The sequence below is a fragment of the Mesocricetus auratus genome, unplaced genomic scaffold, assembly GCF_017639785.1.
Source record: "Mesocricetus auratus isolate SY011 unplaced genomic scaffold, BCM_Maur_2.0 Super-Scaffold_100018, whole genome shotgun sequence".
In the NCBI taxonomy this organism is placed as follows: Eukaryota; Metazoa; Chordata; class Mammalia; order Rodentia; family Cricetidae; genus Mesocricetus; species Mesocricetus auratus.
This window is the reverse complement of record NW_024429199.1, coordinates 13,082,294-13,099,604: the sequence shown is the minus strand read 5'-3', so window position 1 is coordinate 13,099,604 and position 17,311 is coordinate 13,082,294. Positions and strand designations below refer to the sequence as shown.

At 38.3% G+C, this 17,311-nt stretch overlaps 1 protein-coding gene across 1 annotated transcript in view; it reads left to right on the top strand.

Moving 5' to 3' along the window:
• Positions 1 to 17,311, top strand: part of Tbc1d32 (TBC1 domain family member 32) — a 202,417-nt gene that overhangs the window by 33,537 nt on the left and 151,569 nt on the right. The window contains exons 6-11 of the mRNA XM_005073305.4: positions 1,218 to 1,296; positions 1,419 to 1,522; positions 1,612 to 1,673; positions 2,586 to 2,730; positions 5,302 to 5,361; positions 8,590 to 8,680. Of these exons, the coding sequence (XP_005073362.1) occupies positions 1,218 to 1,296; positions 1,419 to 1,522; positions 1,612 to 1,673; positions 2,586 to 2,730; positions 5,302 to 5,361; positions 8,590 to 8,680 (541 nt within the window). The remainder of the gene's footprint in view (positions 1 to 1,217; positions 1,297 to 1,418; positions 1,523 to 1,611; positions 1,674 to 2,585; positions 2,731 to 5,301; positions 5,362 to 8,589; positions 8,681 to 17,311) is intronic.

Below are 17,311 nucleotides of genomic sequence, written 5' to 3'. Positions count from 1 at the left end.
CCTTTAGCATTTCACAGCTAAGAAGAAATACAGTTGTCATTTTGTCAGTATCTGATGGAAGAGAGTCATGTTTGAATATATTTTAAAAATGGTAACTTTATAAAGATGTTAGAAGTTTCTAATGGGCCATTGCAACTTACTTTAGCTATTGTACATTACCGTGCAGCAAGATTCAGCTCATTACTGGAGTTTACAAATCACAAACAATTGTTATAAAGAAAACTGGAGATAGGATCAAATCATTTTGGACAAGTATGGCACCCTTTTATTTTAAGCAGGTGCTGCATCTAAATCGCTAGCTACATCATTATTGTTCTATACAACTGCTATGTGCAACTGGCTGAAGCCTGTGGCGGTGAGTTGCTGCAACTATTAGCATGGACTTCAAACACTTCACAGGCTTTGTGCAGTGGGACTGTCTTAAGAGTCATTGGAAGATATCATTAATCATCCGGGGACTTATTTCCTGTGAAGATATTAGCCTAGGTGATATAAACAAGGTTCTTAATTTTGTTCCTGTAGATTAGAAAATGTGAGGCAAAATTGGTTTTATTTAATGGCAACTTGTATTTCACTAGTAGAATTACTCTTCTCACAATATTCAGGTGGTTTGAAAGAAAATAAAGGGACAGGCACCATTTTAAGTCTTACTAGTGTCAGGCACATTTTAACTACATTTAGTTCTTATTCAGTTTACTTTGTGATATTTGCTCTGTAAGTTTTGATAAATTTAAAATTAAAACTTTTATGTAGTATTTTTTTTCTAGTGAATAGGCACCGTCCCGAGAAAGACCCCCAAGTGTTTTTGCTTAAGTTAAATATAGGAAAGAATTCTGGACTTGGGAAGGAGAGGTCTTGAAATACAGTGTTGCCTGTGGGTCCACTGCTGAATGACGCCTTTAAATAAGGACTGTAGACCCTCCATGCAAGCCTCCAGCCTCATTGCACAGCACCCCTGACCCTCCTTTCCTGTGTTTTCTGCTCCCATTACCTGCTCTTACAAGATTCCACAGCAATGCCTTTTGTCATCTGTTTTACTATTAGTTGTGGGCAATTTTACTTTTGCCTGGGCAAGAATATGCCTTTTAAAGAAGACATACCCTTCATCTGGTTTTGGATAGTGTATTTTGTATTTACTTTCTGTTTAAATGTGTAAAGTGTTTCCTTTGTGCTATTGTGAGAAGCTTAGATGAGGATGTTCTGTCTCTTTTCTGTAGGACCGGATTTTAAAGTTCTATGCACAGACTTTTACACTGTCACCGTTACACATGACCAAGGAAATTTATACAAGTCTAGGTATGTTTATTCTATCACTTCAAATGTTTTTCTTTTATATGTACTTAAAAATGCATAAGAAATGACTTTTTCCAGAAGCATTGTGTAGTATAATGGTTATATATTTTCATTTTTGCTTTCAGCTAAATATCTGGAGTTATACTTTCTTTCTAGAGAAAATCACATTCCTACTCTTTCAGCTGGAGTAGATATAACCAGTCCTAATGTGATCCGCTTACTGAAAAAGGTATCCATTTACTGCAATGTACATTATGTAAAGTAGGTCTGTTATTTCAGAATTACACTGTCTTGAGAGATTTTGTACGCTGCTTACAGGTTCGCCTTCTGAATGAATATCAGAAAGAGGTTCCATCTTTTTGGATTCGTCACCCAGAGAAGTAAGTCTCTCAACTCAGGTGATATAAGGCATGGGCTATGCCCTTCAGATATTTCCAACAGAGAAGGAAACAGTGGTCTTTGGGGACTTATATGGTTCAATGTGCTGCTTAGGTTTTGTCAGCTCGACACAAAATAGAATCACCCAGGAAAGGAAGTCCTCGATGGAGGAATTGCCTTCATCACACTGGCCTTTGGGGGCATTTTCTTAACTTCACATTGATGCATCAGGGCCGCCTGTGGACGGTGCCTTCTGTAGGCGCATGGCCTGGGCTGAGTGAGAAAAGGGTTTAGTGAGAAACAGGAAGCAGGCTTGAGGAGGCAAGCGAGTACAGCGCCTCCATGGTTTCTGCCTGAAGCTCTGTCTTAGAGTCCTGTCCTGGCCTCCCTTGATGATGGAGTGTAACTTATAAACAAAGTGACCCTTTCCTCTTCAAGTTGCTTTGTGGTCATGGTGTTTATCACAGCAACATAGAAGCACACTAGGAGAGAGAGTATTGATAGTTTCTCTTTGCTATGTGTGTGTACCTAGATGTGGAAATAGCTCCACCCAAGTATTGTTTCATGTCCCCCACAACTCTGTGAAAGTAGGATGTTGAGGTCTTGGGTTCTTAGTGATGTTTGCTACTTTGGAGAAGTCTTAAAAAATTCGGATACGATTATAAGAGCATCTGTGTGTCTAAAAGTAAAAGTTACATTTGGAGACTTGAGTGTTAAAGTAGAAACAACCTAGGTTTTTAGAACAGAAAAACTGACTGTGGCTCTTAACGTCTACCTTTTATAGAAAACACAAAAGAAATTCTGAAGATTACATCCCATATTGTTATTCTATAAGGACAAGGACATCACTGATCTCACACCCACTAACCACTGTTTGTTTATTTTTTAAAATTACTTCTTTCCCAAAATCTAAGGTATATGGAAGAAATTGTGGAGAGTACTTTGTCCCTGTTATCAGTCAAACATGATCAAAGCCATCTTGTCTCACAGAAGATTTTGGATCCCATCTATTTTTTTGCATTAGTTGATACTAAAGCTGTGTGGTTCAAAAAATGGATGGTAAGGAAAAGTTGCTTTTTTTTTTCTCTATCATTTTAGAGACTAGCCAGTTTTATGTGCTCGGTGTATGCTGAGTTCTAATTGTTTTTTGCACATGTTAATGCCTTTAACCTGTACACGGATGTGGTGGCAGGTGCCGGTGCCCTGTTTGGGGACTGTCAGATCTAAGGTATGGGGAAGCTGCTTTGCCTAGTGAAAGTCAGGGCAGGAATTTAAGTGTCAATCCATTTGAGTCTGTTTAAGATGAATGATCTGTCAAGGATCTTAATTTTTATCCATCTAAACCTTTGAAAAATTTAAATAGCCATGGTAGAGCATAAGGATTCAGGGCTCATTTTTGTTGGGTTTAGAGCATTGTTTCTCAATCTTCCTAATGCCGAGACCCATTAATACAGTTCCTTATGCTGTGGTGACCCCCAACCATACAGTTGTTTTTACTGATGCCTCATAACTGTAATTTTGCTATTGTTATGAGTCATAAAGTAAATATCTGATATGTGGCTCCTAAAGGGGACTCAACCCACACATTGAGAACTACTGGTTTAGAGTTTAATGCCTAGAATCTGTTTTGCTTGTTGCTTCCCGCACCTGCATTTGGGGATATGTTTGATGCCAGAATCTGGCAGTTTCCAGCGAAGCTTATGACAGCCCCATACTGCAAGTCATGTTAAAGCAATCCTTATACTGTCACCTGTCAGCCGATGTGGAGTAACAGAGCCCTATCTTGTAGCAGAACAGTAGGAGCGGCAACACTGACTTCTGTGCTTATGTCTTTGTCTTTCTCACCCTGTCTACCCAGCACTAGGTATTTATCCTGCTGGAGCAGAGTCAGGGGACAGACAGGGACTTGCCACGCAAGCAATGACCTTGCCACTCAGCACTTACTCAGTAGAGCAGTTTGCCTGCTGCCTACTGACTTTGTTTTTAGATGTTGGAAGCCTAGAATATATGTATGCCCAGTTTATTAGAACTCAACTCTGTAGTGCCAGTCCTTACATGGCCTATGTGCTTGATAGTCTTTTAAGTTCATTATTATAATTACACCAATTTACTTAATTAGCCTGAATCTTTTGTACCCTACATCTGATACTTTTTCTTTGTTTTCTCAAAGATGAAACTAGTTTATTGAAGACAATATGCAAAAAATATAAAAGCGCATTAAAGGAAACCCTATATAATACAGGGATAACCATTAAGTCATGTGTATATAGATTCATATTTACATAACATTTATTAATATGGCTAATTCTGTTTCAAACAAAAATTAAATTATATTCTGATAACTGCTTGTAAAGCCTTTTTATTTAACATTTTTGATAAGTGACTGAGGCAGATCACAAAAATTAAACATGAGAAAATTATTAAATTAGTTATTATCCCTTTGTCTAAGGTAAGGATTAGCAGACATTTAATTTAAAGGGCCAGGCAGTAAGTGTTTCTAACTTTGGGCACTGGATAGTTTTTGCAGCTTTTCAGTCTAAATGATAACTGCTCCAGAGTGCTCTAATAAAATTACACAAATGCATAATAGGTATGTCTAGCTTTAGGGACATAGTTTGCTGACCTTTCTGATAAAGATGTAGTAAGGTTTCTTTTTCAGAACTTTCTGTTTCTAAACCAGGTTGATCTTGAACTCACTATGTAGTTGAAATGGACTTGAACTCCTGATTCTCATGTCTCCATCTCCTAAGTGCTGGGGATTATAGATGTCAGTAACCATGCCTGGAGGAACAGGATAATGCTAAAAGTAGTTTCATTTATATACCAGCATATTTTCTTTAGTAATACTGAGAGGCATTAATAGTTTTTTAAAACATTTTAGCCAGAGGGCTAAATCATACAGGGTTTTGGTGAACTTTGAATAAAAGTACTGTCTAATGAATTAAAAATTCTACCATCAGAATTCTGATGAAGTTTTTAGTGATGTTTTAATTATGTTATTGTGTTTAATAAATTGAAGGAACAAATTTAAACATTAAAGATATTTAAACTATTATAATTTTAGCTAAAATACTTATAATTTTCTTTGACTTCCTACTATGTTATATATGTATGTGCTTTAATTCCATCTAATATTTGTCCTAAGGAAATAAAGCCATTTTGGGCATAGCCATTTATTTAAAAATAATATTGGTATAAAGTGACAAAAATGTTATCTTGTTGGAGTATCTCACCTTTGCAAATTTCTGTGCATGTGGTCAGTGTACAATTAGTGGTCCTGTTTCCCTCTGATTTACACGTTTCCCACTTTGGATCATACGCTGGTAGCTGGGCATACTACTTTGGAGGTATTTTTTTTAAAAACTAGGTTAGCATAGAAAATGGACGTAACTAATGAATTGTTGCCTTCATCTCTAATCTGTCACTAAATTATCTACACTATTTTTATGTAATTTGCATTCTTGTGATTACTATACTTGTAGTTCATTGCACATAGGTAAAACCAGCTTGACATTGATTATAATATTTTAAACCTTAGTTATGGTGTAGTTTTTGATATTGTAAACGATGGAGGAAATGGATTTTAAATGACATACCTTTAACATTAAATGCTTTTCTCTTTAATTTTAGCATGCGTATTACAGCAGAACTACAGTGTTAAGACTGCTTGAAAAGAAATATAAATCTCTGGTAAGCACATGTCTGTTTTTATGCTGAGAAGTAATATCACAAAAGGGATGTGATATAGTGCCTTAAGTATGCAAAGTTGAGTGGCAGTGATTAATATTGGGTAATGAAGCACTCCCTTTTAATGTGACCTTAAACTCCTCTTTTATGAAACGTAAAAAGATAAAAGTTGAGTCTTAAAGTACAATAAGGGAAACAGGAAATAGGCAAGTATGTGGCAAATTGGGCTGCCATAAATGATAGACTGGCTGGAGAGAAGCCATATTTTTAAGTATTCACATGTAATTTGGCTCAGGTTAGCTGTTAACAAAGGAATTACTTCTATAAAATCTACTGACACACTGCATGAAAGTGGTATTAAAAAGACTCAGTGAGAAATGCTTTTGTGTTTTCAAAAATTAATTTGAATTATATTAAATATAGCTAGATACCATTAATGTCTTACCCAAAATACCCATGTTCATTGCTATTATGTAGCAATGTATAATTGAAAAGAAATCAATAAAACTGATAATGACTGACAAACATGAAAACGATATGGAAAGAAATTGAAAAGAAATCAGTAAAATAGATAATAATTGACAAACATGAAAACATGTAATTAAAAAAAAACAGGCAGAACCTTGAGTCTAGAAGCTATAGGTAGGATTATTGGAATTGTGGATTTTTGGATTTGAGTAATGGAGCAAAAAGTGGACAAGGGAAAACTTGGTTTTGTGTTTGACACAGAAACCTGGAAGGAGAAGGAGAGAGGAACATTGACTAATGGCAGGGAAATTTATTTGTTGAGGCCAGTGGTCCTAGAAAATGTGTAGAACAATTGAAATTGATTCTTTTATATATTGTCTCTATGCAATTTCCATTGAAAGGGAGATTTGTTGCCATAAATACATAAATACATCTCTCGTAGGCAGGTCACTATTGTAGATCAAGGGATCTGTAGCTGGCCTGGTGTTTACCTCCTCCTTTGGTCATGTGCAGAATACCTTCCAGTAGTACTAGGAATACTAGTCAGTTGGGGTGAAGGCTCTAGGTAGGTACCAGTTTGACTTCTCCATGTTCGGTGAGTTATGTAGATGTTTTCTTTAGCAATCCTTACCATCAGTTTGTAGAGAGCAATCAATAGTCTTGGCAATATCTTGGGTCGTTTTCCATAGCACTCCTTTGACCAATGATTCAATTAGATGTAACCATTCCTGCCACCAGGAGTTTCACTTGGTGCTGAGAAATATTTAAGGCTTTGTCTCTCATGATATGTGGTTATTCCATTTAGATTTCTTCTCTGTGTATGTGTCTCTCTCTCTGTGTATATATACATATATATGTATATCACATACATACATACATAAATACATACATACATACAATTGGTGTTTTGCCTACATATCTGTCTGTATGAGGGTGTCAGATATCCTGGAGGTAGAATTACAGGCAGTTGTAAACTGTTATGTGAGTTCTGGGAATTGAACCAGGTCTTCTGGAAGAGTAGTCAGTGCTCTGAACAGCTGAGCCATCTCTCCAGCCCCATCATCTTTGTATATAGTTTAAGAAGTTTCTACTGTAGTGAGTTTCCTTATGATTCCCCCTCCCAATATTTCTTCCCTTAGTTTCTTCTCTCCCCTTTCTTATCTGATTCTCCCATTCCAGTCCCCTTTCCCCCATCCATCCATAGGTATTCTATTTCCCTCTCCTAGGGAGATCTCCCCACCCCCACCCCAGTACCTAACTTTATGCTCTGTGGTTATACAATTTGTAGCCTTAACAGGTAATACAGATTGAATAACATCCACATTTAAGTGAACAAATACTTAATTTGTATTCTGGGGTCTGGGTTACCTCATTCAGGATGATTTGTTTTCTAGTTCTACCCATTTAGCCATGGATTTCATGATTTCAAGCAACTTATTGTAAGTTACTCTAGGTGGTAGACACATTTTTGGAAAATGGGTTGTGAGTACTATAGATGAGTGTTAAAGAGTGACAATTAAAAGACTGAGCAGTAAGATAAGAAACAGGTGATGGAAGTATGACTTGAATCTGTGACAGATGATTTGTATAAAAAGAAGATTCAGGAATGCCATATTTAGGAGGTAGGATTTAGAGACTGGCTTTTGAAGGGGCAATTCGTGAAGCCTTGGATAAAGGAATGAATGATTAATGCCTTTAGCCGAGGTAAGTAACATAGTAGGACATTTTCTGAGAAAGATGATGATGCTTAGATGTAGTAGGTTTGGATGTAATGAGTTTGAAACGCAGACCTCACCAGGCGTAGATCTAGACCTCTGAAGTTTGGTTTAGGTAAGCTGGAAGTGGAGAAAGATTCTTAAGAAAGCTGTGGATTTGATGATTTTCTGGGAGGATTCTCAAAACCTAGGCTGCCATGTTTTAAAAGGAAAAGGAGCAAAATAAAAAGAAAAGATATATTGAGATGCCTAATGGAAGGGTAAGTTTCTACCCGTCTTCTCCCCAGTGAGTTCCCCCAGGCCAGCTTATGTCTCTCTCGCCACATCTTTGCTTGCATTTCCCACCTAGTTATGTTCTGCCTGGCCCCTGGCCAAAACAGCTTTATTCATCAACCAATAAAAGCAACACATATTCGCAGCACACAGAAAGACATCGCACTTTGACTAGGTACCTTTGCATTTTCAGTTCTTATCCTTTATTATACTCTAGCTTCCCCCACCCTCTCTTGAGACTGGTCTCCAGAAGTTTTATATCACCTAAGCCAACTCTCACCAGTTCTTATCTTACCAGAAATTAGAATTAAAAGTCATCTGTAAGTAATATGTCTGTGGTACAGGAGAAATGGCTCAGCGGTTAAAGGCATTTTTTGCTCCCGCAGAAGACCCAGGATCGCTTCCCAGCACCCACATGACAGCTCACAATCCTATAACTCCATTGTAACTTCTCTCCTGACCTCTCAGGGCAGATGCATGCTCTTGGTGCACAGAAACTCACACAGGCACATACACATAAGTAATAGAAATAAATAAAATAAAAATAACAGTATGTCTGTGAAGAAGAAGGTTGGAAATTTCTGCCATGGAGAATCGAGATATGATAATCAAGACTTTTGGGGACAACAGGAGTGCACATCATTTTTTATTGTATCTTTGTTCTCTGAAATTTGAATTTTTTAGATTAATTTTCTGCAATTGAATTTTTGGACACAGTGGCTATGTATTTCTGAAACCAATTTATGACTATTATTATTATGATGATTTTAATTAGATAACTACAGCAGTTCATCAGTGTGTTCAGTACTTGGAATTGTGTGAGGCCATGAAAGCTGATGGAATTTTGGGACATTCAAAGCATTGTGGTAAGTATTGTTTTCTTTATTTTGTATACTAAAATGGCTAACTTTATTATTAAAAACAGTTCAGTAATGGCTTACATTTCTTAAAAGTCTTATTTTAAAAATTATTGTATTCATTGTATGCGGTACTATATTGCTTTTAATATATGTGGTGAGTGCATTTCACCCCTGCCATATCCCTCTACCTTCCCCTTTCTTACTTCCTGTCCCCAGTCCCCTTTATTCTCCTAGACAGTTTGCTCTCTGCTCTAATATGGTGTGTGTGTATGTCTATGTGTGTATTTGTATATACATGATTTATAAGTAATGTGTATATATAATTTTATGTGTATGAAATGTAGGAACTAAAATGAGAGAAAATGTATTTGTCTAAGACTTAATTTCTTTTTCTTTTCTTTTGTTCTTTTTTTTTTTTTTTTTTTTACAAGACATGGTTTCTCTGTAGCTTTGGAGGCCATCCTGGAACTCAAGCTGTAAACCAGGCTGGCCTCGAACTCACAGAGATCTGCCCACCTCTGCCTCCCGAGTGCTGGGATTAAAGGCATGCACCACCAACACCCGGCCTGACTTAATTTCTTAATCTCTAGTTGAATCTATTTTCCTGAAAGTGACATAACTTCCTTTTTCTTTGTGTCTGAAAACACTATTCATTACCATCCCCAATTCAAATATAGTATATCTCCATTCCCTTGTTGTTAGATACCTTGGTTGGTTCTGTAATTTAGCTGTTGTGATAACATTGTTGTGTAGACATGTTTGTGATACACTGACTGAGAGTTCTTTGTGCAAACACCTAGGAATGTATCTGGATCATATGATATTCTTGTTTTGAATTTCCTGAGAAACCTCCGTACTGATTTCCACTAGGCTAATATACATTTCTAGCAACAATCTTAAGGTTCCCTTTTATTCACATCCTCATCTGAGGTAGTACTTTTACTACTTGTTATCTTTTTGTTAGTTTTATGTTATGTGTGTTTGCTTGTATATATGTCTGCACCACATTTGTGGAGGCATGAAAAGGCACTGGATTCCCTGGAATTAGAGTTACAGATGGTTGTGAGCTACCATATGGAGTGGTGGGAATTGAGCCCAGGTCATCTGGAAGAGCAAGTGCTCTTAACTACTGAGCCATCTCTAGACTATTCATAGCTTGTTTCCTTAATGACTGCTATTCTGATTGGTGTGAGATGGAATCCTGGTGTATTTTAGTTTGCATTTCAATGATGACTAGCGAGGCTGAATTTTCATACATTGTTCTATCAGTTCAATTTCATCTTTTGAGAACTGTCATTCATTTAATTCACTTGTTGATTGGGGTGTTTGATCTCCTGATCTTTTGTTTTTGGAGTTACTTGTATATTCTAGATATTAATTTTCTCTCTGATGTGTGGCTAGCACAGATTTTCCACTGTTAGCATCCAAATCACTGCTCGCTTTGTTGTACAGATGTTTTTGATGTAAAGTTCCATTTGTTGATTGTTGGCTTTATTTTCTAAGCAACAAAGTTTTAGTGAAAACTATCTTGAAGTGTCTTCCTAATTTTGGATCTGGAAATTTTCAAGCTTTGGGTACCATTTTGAGGTTTTGCATCCATTTTGAGATTATTTGTTCAGGTTGAAATATAAAGATATAGTTTCACACTCTATATGGAGATACAAATTGTCCCTGCACTATGTAGTGAAGGGGCTATCTTCTCTAGTGTGTATTTTTGACCCCTGTGTAAAAAATGAGGTGAGAGTTTTTATTTGAATTGTGTTGGTACCGTGAGGTTCTGTTACTGTGACTTTACTAGATAAGCTGAAATCAGGTCCTCTAGACTAACCCTCTTTGGTAAGGGTTTCTTTGACTCCCTAGAGTCTGTAGTACTTCCATGTGAATTTTGAGATTGCTTTAAATGTTTTTGTGACAAATGACACTAAAATTTTGATGGAAATTGGATTGAACCTGTAGGTTGCTTTTGGTAGTACAATCATTTTCATTTTGTATTTAATAGCTTCAGTATCTAAATTTTCTTTGTAGAGGTCAGTCACTTCTTTGGTTCAATTTATAACAAGGAATTTTTTTGAGACCGTTAGGAGTGAAATTGTTTTCCTGGTTTTATTCTTAGCATGCTTGTTTCTCTTAAATATGAAGGTTGCTGATTTTTTATGTTGGTTTTTGTATGTTAATTTTGTGTCCTGTCACACTGCTGAAAGTGTTCATCAGAGTTAAGAGTTTTCTTATGATGTCATTAGAGTATTTTATATGTAGAATAATTTTTGTATAGAAAGATGCATTGACTTTTTTATTTCTCTTGTCTTGTTATTGTAGCTAATAGTCTACTATGTAGCAGTTGGGGAAACTGGGTGACACCCTTGTCTTTGTTCCCAATCTTGGTGGAAATACTTTTGTATTTTATCCCACTTAGTATAGTTGATGGCTCAAGGTCTTTGTTATGTTGAGATATGCTCCTTCTATTCCTAGTCTCTTGAGGACTTTTGTCATGAAAGGATGGTGGAATTTGTCAAAAGCCTCAGATATATTTATTGAGTTGATTTTGTGGTTTCTCTGAGATGATTTTGTGATTTCTCTCAAGTTCATTTATGTAGTGGAGTGTAATTTTTGGGTTATATGTGTTAAACCATTCCTGTATCTCTGGAGGGAGTCAGCTTTGTCATGATTAATGATCAATTTGTGTTTTTGAGTTCAGTTTGGAAGCATTTAATTGAGAATGTTTACATGTAGTGTTCATCAGGGTGATTGGTCCATAATTCTTTTTTTTTATTGTTGTGTCTTTATTTGACCTGGGCAGCAGGGTAATAGTAACTTTGTACAAAGAGTTTCCTTCTTTTTCTACTGTATAGAGTAGTTAGAAAAGTCCAGGTGTTAGCTCCTCTATAAAGATCTGGGAGAGCCAATAGTGAATTCATGTAGCATGGACTTGTTTTAGCTGGGAGATTTTGTTTTCCTCTGCTTCAAACTCATTGCTTGCTCTAGGTCTCTTACTCTTAGTCAGAGTAAGAGCACCGGATGATCTTCAGAGGACCCTGGTTTAATTCCCAGAACCCACATGGTAGTTCCCAGCCATTTGTTCTTCCAGTTTTAGGGAATTTGATGCCCTTATAGCATCCAAGAGCACCAGGTAGTCACTAAACAGATGTGCAGGCAAAACACCCATACATGTAAAAAAATACATCTTTAAATTTGTGTATCTTCTATTAGTTTAATTTTGGTAAGTCATATCTGTCTTGAAATTCATTTGTTTCTTTTAGATTGTGTTTGTTTTTAAATGATATTTCGAATTTTCTTGGTATCTGTTGTATTACAATATTTTCTCTTTAATCCTTGTTTTTATTAACTTGGCTTTTCTCAGTCTTTTGATTAACTTGGCTATGTCTTTGCCAATCTTGTTTATCTTTTTCAAATATTAACTTGGGGCTGATGAAATGGCTCAGAGGGATAAAATTACTGCTCATGCAAACCACAGTGACCTGGTGAAAGGAGAGGACCCACTCTTGTAAGTTGTAGTTTTCAGACCTCTGCACAAGTGATGTGCCGGCATTTTTGCTTAACACACACACACACACACACACACACACACACACACACACACACACACACACACAAATAAAATTTAAAAAGTAAAATAAGAATCAACTTATTACTCTATGTCTTGTTGAATTGTATTTGTTTTTCACTTCCATGTCATTAGTTTCTGTGCTGATCATAATTTTTCCTTTTTGCTTACCGATTTTTAATTTTACCTGTTCTTGTTTTTACTAAGCTGTGTCATTATTTGTCTGATGTCTGTCTGGCTTGCTAATGTTGGCATCTATAGCTCTACGTTCCCTACACTTGTTGTGCACTGTAGCTATTACATTCTTATGTTTTAGTAATGACTTATTTGTTTATTGCTGGTATCATGGGAAGATAAATTAAATCTAAACCATGTGCTACAGTGACTTTTAGAAACATATGTATTTTCTTTGAAATGAATATGTAGCCATACTTGTTCTGTGCATCTCTTCACTATATATTTGATTGTAATGTTCTAACTGTAATAATGTATTGTCCTTTTCCCTCTACCATCAACTAACATCTGAAAAACAGATGATGCACAGTAAATTGTTGACCATCTAAGATAAAGTTCACTACTTTATAACCAATATCCACTACTGCAGTCGTTGTGGGTAAGGCGACCATTGGAGAAATAAACAAACAAAGCACTGGTACTCAAAGGAGAGCCTCAGAAGAGCACATCCATCGTACAAGGAAGTGAGAGTCATGTTCAGGCTATACATGGTTATTACTAACTCCTTCTGGCTACAGTCAGAGTGAGAGACCAGAAGATAGAATAGAATGGAAAGACGTGAAAAATGTGCAGTGTGCTAAGGAAAGAAGCTGTGTCCTTATGGAGAATTGACATAGCAGCTACAGACCATGGAGTGGTGAATCTTAGGGACTAGTGTCATGAACGAGAAACCTTACACTTTGTATTTGAATGATGTGAATGTTTGCTAGAGGGCAAGATACTGCCCATTAAAAACTCTAGGGTGTAGCAGTGCAAATGTATTTGAAAAGCAAGTGTGTGAAAATCGAGTGCTTGAAAAGATAGCACCTCCGTGGCACCCTGCTCCAATAGATTTGCTTAGTGAAATGTTTCCCTAGGTTTAGCTACCAGGGAAGATAGCCAAGGTAGCCATGCTAGCCAGGGTTCAGAGGGATCCAGTTGCATCTTGAGTTTACAGCAGAATTTTGCATCTGTGTGTATCTGTGTGGTGTTGCTTAATCAGGCTTGCAGGATTGCAAGTGTTTTGGGGTCTTGGAAGTATGTTGCAAGATTCTAGAAAGTTGTGGAGACCATGTAGTGTGTAGAGAAAGGTCTAGCAAGTGGCCCTAAGAGGCCGATCTGTGAAGTAAAAGTGAAGATATATATTGTGAAGACATATATTGTGGGAGAGCTCAGTATGTTGAAGATGCCAGGAATGGGGGACATATGTCTAGGAAAGCTTTAGGCACCAAGTGGAGCCAGCTCAAGTGAGAGGCCACTTGTGATGCAATCAGCAGGGTCATGCGAGGCTACCCAAGCCTACTGGAGCACAGAAGTTGCCACCATGAGCTGCGATTTCCAGTATGGAATTGCAATGCAAGAACCAGCCCTTGCTCTGAGGAGTTTTGGTCTTGTGTAGCTAGGCCTTTCCTTCTTGCCATCATAGTCTACTGCTTGGAAAGGGTGTGTTCACTCTGTATATTATTTATTGGAAGTCTGTAATCTTTTTTTTTTCTTTTTGAGGCCCAGTTCACAGAGATCTGCCTGTCTCTGCCTCTTGAGTCCTGTTGAGTCCTGTGATCAAAGGTGTGTGCCACCACAGCTGTGGTTTTTTTTTTCTTGGGGTTGAAGAGACCTTGATCTTTTGAACAATGCTGAAATTATTAAAGACTGGAAGTTTTTTAAATTGCACTGAATAGTGGGCGCATTTTGCATTCTGAGGTGGCAGCAAGCTGCTGTGGGGCAGGTGGTGAATTTATGGTTTGGATATAAAATACCCCCCAACCCCTAGACTTGCCGCGTCAGCTGTGCAGCCTGTGTCCGAGAATGTGCGGAGGGTGTCGGGGATTGACAACACAGAGACTCGTTCAACGGTGTAAATAAAACTTTAAGCAGGCCCCAAAAAGGCTCAAGAAAACTTCCCAAGAAAGGTCTCCCTCCAGAAAAGCTTCTGTTCTCTCTCTCTACCCCTGGCTGGTTCTGCTCTGACACCAAAAACTGATCTGGGTGTGTCAGAAGAGGTGGTTAGTCTTTGGACAAGGTCGAGGTCAGAGTGGTTCCCATTGGCAGCCATTTTCAGGAACTTATTGCCCCGGGCATTGTATTGTTTTTAGTAAACATGTTTTTAGTAAACATTGTCTGTCTTACAGCTGCCTACTCCCAGGCTGATGGGGAAGTGGGTCTCTGAACAAGGTCTGGTGTCCCCACAGAGACTCGTGTGTTTTAAGACTTGGTTCCCATCTGTTGGTGCTATTTTTAGAGTTTGTGGAACCTGTAAGAAATGCCATCTTGGCTGGAGGGCTAGGTGACCAGGGGCTGGGTCTTGAGGGCTATAGCCTGATCTCAGTTCTGACCTGAGTACTTTCTACTTTCTGCTTGAGATGTGAGGCACATGGAACCCCATGGACTTCGTTTTATTTGCTCTGCTATGATAGACTGCACCCTATCAAACTGTGAGCTGCAATAAATTCTGCGGCTCGCTGAAGTTACGTCTGTCAGCTATGTCACAGTGATGAGGAAGGTGACTAATACAGATGTTTCTTTGTCTCATGTCCCCTAGCAGTTGCTGATCCTTGCCAGTCTCATCAACTTCTTTTCCTTGTTCTTGCCTATTTTGTCTCAAGAAGAGTCCTTGCTAGGAAAATGAAGGTTACATATATGAACCCTCCAAATACCCTGCATCTGTCTGTGTGTACAGATGCATGTTAGTATGCCTATGCCAGCATTCCTTTTCTCCAGCCTGTAATACACACGTGTTGTAGTTGGATTTCAATTGGTGTGGTAAGACACCATGACTACCAGCAACTTGTTGAGGAAAGGGTTTATTTCAGTTTGCAATTCCACACCACAGTTCATCGACAGGGCATGAACTCACCACAGGATGCTGGAAGCAGGAGCTGAAGCAGAGGCCATAGAAGAATGCTGCTCCCTGGCTTGCTCCTTGTGGCTCGCCCAACTGGCTTTGTTTTAAACCCAAGACTGACTGCCCAGGGGTGGTACCTCTCACAGTAGGCTGGGACCTCCCACATCAGTCAGGAAAATGCTCCCCAGGCTTGCCTAACAGGGAAGTGTTTTCTCAATCCCAGTGCCCTCTTCTCAGGTATCTCTAACTTGTGTCCAGTTGATAAAAAAGCTAACCAGGACAAGTATTGTATTTTAGATAGTCCTCTTGATCCTCTTACAGTCTCTGTGAGTGATTTGACAAACAGAATCCGCAGTTGCTCCGCTGTGGCCCCTAACCCTCAGAATGAAACCCAGAGCATTGTCCATGTACCATCTCTCCCATTGAGTTATACCCCAGGGGCTGCCATGTTGACTATCTTTTGCTACCTTTCTCTGCATCACTCCCCTGCCTGTGAAGTTTTCATGAAAATCCAAACCAAAACAAAGCCAGTGTTGTGCTGCATGTATCAGTGACTTCTCTGCTTGCCTTCTAATCTGGAAGGACTCTAATATAAGTGTTCTGTTCACTTCAGGTTCCAGCTCGCCATTTGATGTCCATTTTCATCTGCAGAGATGAGGCTTCCTCCTTTAGTACACTAAGAGCCCCCATTACCAAGTCTTCGCTTACCTGCCCCCTTCACAGGTTAAACCCCTGTGATTCTTCTCCCTTTACATGGCACTGTCCCTCTTTTGTGGATTGCTTCCTCCTCATGGGACATGCTGTTCCTGTTCACCTGAGACGTGCTTCTCTTTTCTTTATTCATTTTGAGACACTCTGCCTGTTGCTTTCCCGCGAGCCCCGCCACACACACTCTGCGTGTTCTCTTGGGAGAGCCCATCGACTTTCATGATTTTATGTATTATGTATTTTTATGCAATGTAAATGTTAACTGAAATCTTCAAGTGCACATAGTTTTCCTGAACTTCACACTGTATCTTACTTAATGTCACTGCTGGGATGTTACATTGGCACTTGTGAAGCTATAACACCAAAGACCCAAATTTCTCTTCCTGTTCACTATACCTATTGTTTTCTTTATATGAATTACTTAAAAGTATAAGAAGAAATTCATCACAAAGCTAACAACTTGAATTTTCTCAACTTTTGCTATTTTTTTTAATGTAGGCACATTACATCCTCTTATAACTGATTTAATTGCATTCCGTAGGTTTTGGTTTTGGTATGCTGTGTTTCCATTTCTTTCCTTTCTCTTTTTTTTTTTTTTTTTTTTTTTTTTTGAGACAGGGTTTCTCTGTATTGTTTTGGAAGCTGTTCTGGAACTAGCTCTGTAGACCAGGCTGGCTTTGAACTCACAGAAATCCGCCTGCCTCTGCCTCCTGAGTGCTGGGATTAAAGGCATGCACAACTGGCTCCTTTCTCTTTTTAATATAAATTAGAAACGGTCTTGTTTTACATGTCACTCCCAGTTCCCATTCTCTTCCCACCTTCCCTGCCCCCCACAGACCCCTTATCCCATCTCTTTCTGTTCTTCAGGGAGGCTGAGGCCTTCCAAGGGGGATCTTCAAAGTCATATCATTTGGAACAGGGCCTAGACCCTCCCCTGTGTGTCTAGGCTGAGAGAGAATCCCTCTATGTGGAGTGGGCCCCTAAAGTTCATTCGGATACTAGGGAAAAATACTGATCCACTACCAGAGGACCTATAGATTGCCCAGGCCTCCTAACTGACACTCACGTTCAGGAGGTTTGGGTCAGTCCTATGCTGGCTTCCCAGCTATCAGTCTGGGGAACTTTTGTCATTCTTTTGATGTCATTGTGTAATTACTGCTAAGTTGTATTGATTTAATTTTCTTAAACATGTATTTTTGTCTGTTTCCTCTTTATTTTGCTAATGCCTTTGTTTATATATTTGTAAAGGATCTATTTTTATTTTTAGTTATGTGCACTGCATCCTTATGTGTTTTTTGACACAATTTTTTTA